At 51.4% G+C, this 2334-nt stretch overlaps 1 protein-coding gene across 1 annotated transcript in view; it reads left to right on the top strand.

Moving 5' to 3' along the window:
* Nucleotides 1-2334, top strand: part of LOC104080392 (2-acylglycerol O-acyltransferase 2-like) — a 24562-nt gene that overhangs the window by 18108 nt on the left and 4120 nt on the right. The window contains 1 exon segment of the mRNA XM_009582768.1: nucleotides 2214-2334. This exon segment is cut by the window's right edge and continues 2 nt beyond it. Coding sequence (XP_009581063.1) covers nucleotides 2214-2334 — 121 coding nt within the window.

The following is a 2334-nucleotide window of genomic DNA, read 5'->3' as shown; positions in this document are numbered from 1 at the left end:
GAAGGGACCTTTAAAGGTCATCTAGTCTAACTCCCCTGCCATGGGCAGGGACATCTTCCACTAGATCAGGTTGTTCAGAGCCCCGTTAAGCCTGAACTGGAATGTTCCCAGGGATGGGGCATCTACCACCTCTCTGAGCAACCTGTGCCAGTGTCTCACCACCCTCATTGTAAAAACTTTCTTCCTTATATCTAGTCTGAATCACCCCTGTTTTGGTTTAAAACCATTCCCCCTCGTCCTATTGCTACAGGCCCTATTCTTCGTTCTTTCCTCTCCTGTCCTCCCTCCCCTTTCATTGGGGTGAGCACCAAGGCAGCAGCTGGATGTCTCCTAGGCAGGGTTTTTAAGGATGTGAGATGTCTTAGCACGGGTGAACTCTCCCGTTGAAGCAGTTTGCACAGCTCAGTGGATACCCTGAGGTCGGCTCTTCGTTAACAAGGAGGGTGGTGTGAGCTTGGGGTGCAACCAGGCGCTGAGCCTGCCGTCACCCCCCCTTCTTGCCACCCTGTGCACACACAGCTGGAGATTTAGTGGTTTCCAACACACGCGAGCATCTCGCCTCTCTGCTTATAAATCACGCAGAGATGAAAGGCTGTTTGGAAGCCGAAGATGAATGCAGGAAACATTGGTGCAAGCTGAGATTACTCAAAATTGAGCAAATGCTGGCAGGGGCCCTGGGCACTTAGTAATTCAGCCATCTGCCCCTTTTCCTGCGTAGGCACCTCTGCACCCGGGCGGCGGTGGGACTCTTGTTTGTCCGTTCCCCTCATTAGGAGCAGGCGCTTGAATGGGCACATGTGTACGGTCAACAGTGCCTTAGGACAGATGGGAAATTAGCCACGATGTAAGAAAGTAAAATAGACCCTCGTGATTAACCTGCGGTTCTGGCTGCTTCTAGGAAAACACATGCACCATTAGCTGCTCCCTGCGTGCAGATGGGACCGGGTACTCGGAGGGGCAATGGGCTAAAAAACACAGGGCTTTGGTTCTTTTTGAGCACAAGTGCCTCTGAGCTGTTTGGAAATTCATGGTGGCTCTGTGATGGCTAACCTTGGAAAGCTTCGTCCTTCCCCGGTGCTGTGAGCATCCTCGGCACCCGCAGAAAGGGAGCAGAGGCATCAGCGTTCAGTTTTGACGGCTTCTGCCTGGGTTATGCACGTTCTGGCTGATGTTGGCACATCAGGGTCGTCTTGGTGGTATAGCTGGAGGGTGGGTTTGTCACACCAGCCCCTCTCCTTGCAGTCCATAGCAAGTGTAACCCACAGAGTCCAAACCCTGGTTGTCCCTTATCTCCCTTTAATCGTCCCCTCTTCTGCTGCAGTGCCTGTTCTCCCATGTAGTATCTCCCAGGCTCCAAACCCACTTTCAGGTTGGACGAGTATTTCAGCTGGCTGCTTAGCCAACCCTCAAGGGCTGGCCACGTGCTGCACTGTATCTGCAATCCATGCTGTCCATCTCTAAAGGCTGGACACGGGCATTCCCTATTCCCTCCTCCTAAATTTGCAGCAACCTTGGGCAGACATCCATTGCTCTTTGATGGACTCATGGATTACCTGGGCACCTAACACGGACACAAGCGTCTGGGTTCTTGCAGGCTTTCCCCAATGGAAAGAAAACCATCAACTTGTTCCCTGTCAGATGTCTGGGAGCTGGATCTCATCTTATCATGTACAAAAGCATTCTTGAATCACCTGACATTTATTTCAGGACAGGACAAACCTTGGATCCACACCATGTTGTTGAGCGGGGACACGTCCCTGCACCAGGTAGCAGCTTTACATGGATTACCAGAGTGATTCTGCACTCCCTTTGCTCTTCTGGTTGTGCGGTGGAGGAGAGGGGGGAAATAATTGCCCTTTTCTCACTTTTTAGCTTTTTTTCCTGTATTAGAAAATGTATCAGAGGACATTTTAAACAAAGTAGGTTCCCAACAGCATCTAGGCCAGCTCAAGGCAACATGAGGAACTGTGCCATTGGAAATGTCATTTTGGGCCAATGGGTGGGAGGAGATGGAAATACAGGCAATGAAATACATCTCAGTGAAAAATTATTGAGTTGTTCCAGTTGACCTTTTCCAACAGAAGGCATGGTGGGTGCTAGGGACCCCCCTCCAGAAATCCCCTATCTGCTTTCCATCCATAGCCGATGCTCCATCCCCCCAAGGTGACAGCACTAACTCATGGCCCCGTTTTTTGCTCCATCCCTGTGTCCAGCTGGTGAAGACGGCAGAGCTGGACCCTAGGCAGAACTACCTGATGGGATTTCATCCCCACGGGATCCTGGCAGTAGGAGCCTTCCTCAATTTCTGCACAGAGGCATCGGGCTTTTCCACGC

The sequence above is a fragment of the Fulmarus glacialis genome, unplaced genomic scaffold (genome assembly GCF_000690835.1).
Source record: "Fulmarus glacialis isolate BGI_N327 unplaced genomic scaffold, ASM69083v1 scaffold8708, whole genome shotgun sequence".
NCBI classification, from domain to species: domain Eukaryota; kingdom Metazoa; phylum Chordata; class Aves; order Procellariiformes; family Procellariidae; genus Fulmarus; species Fulmarus glacialis.
Note: the sequence above shows the minus strand (reverse complement) of the source record. Positions and strands in the feature narration are given on the sequence as shown.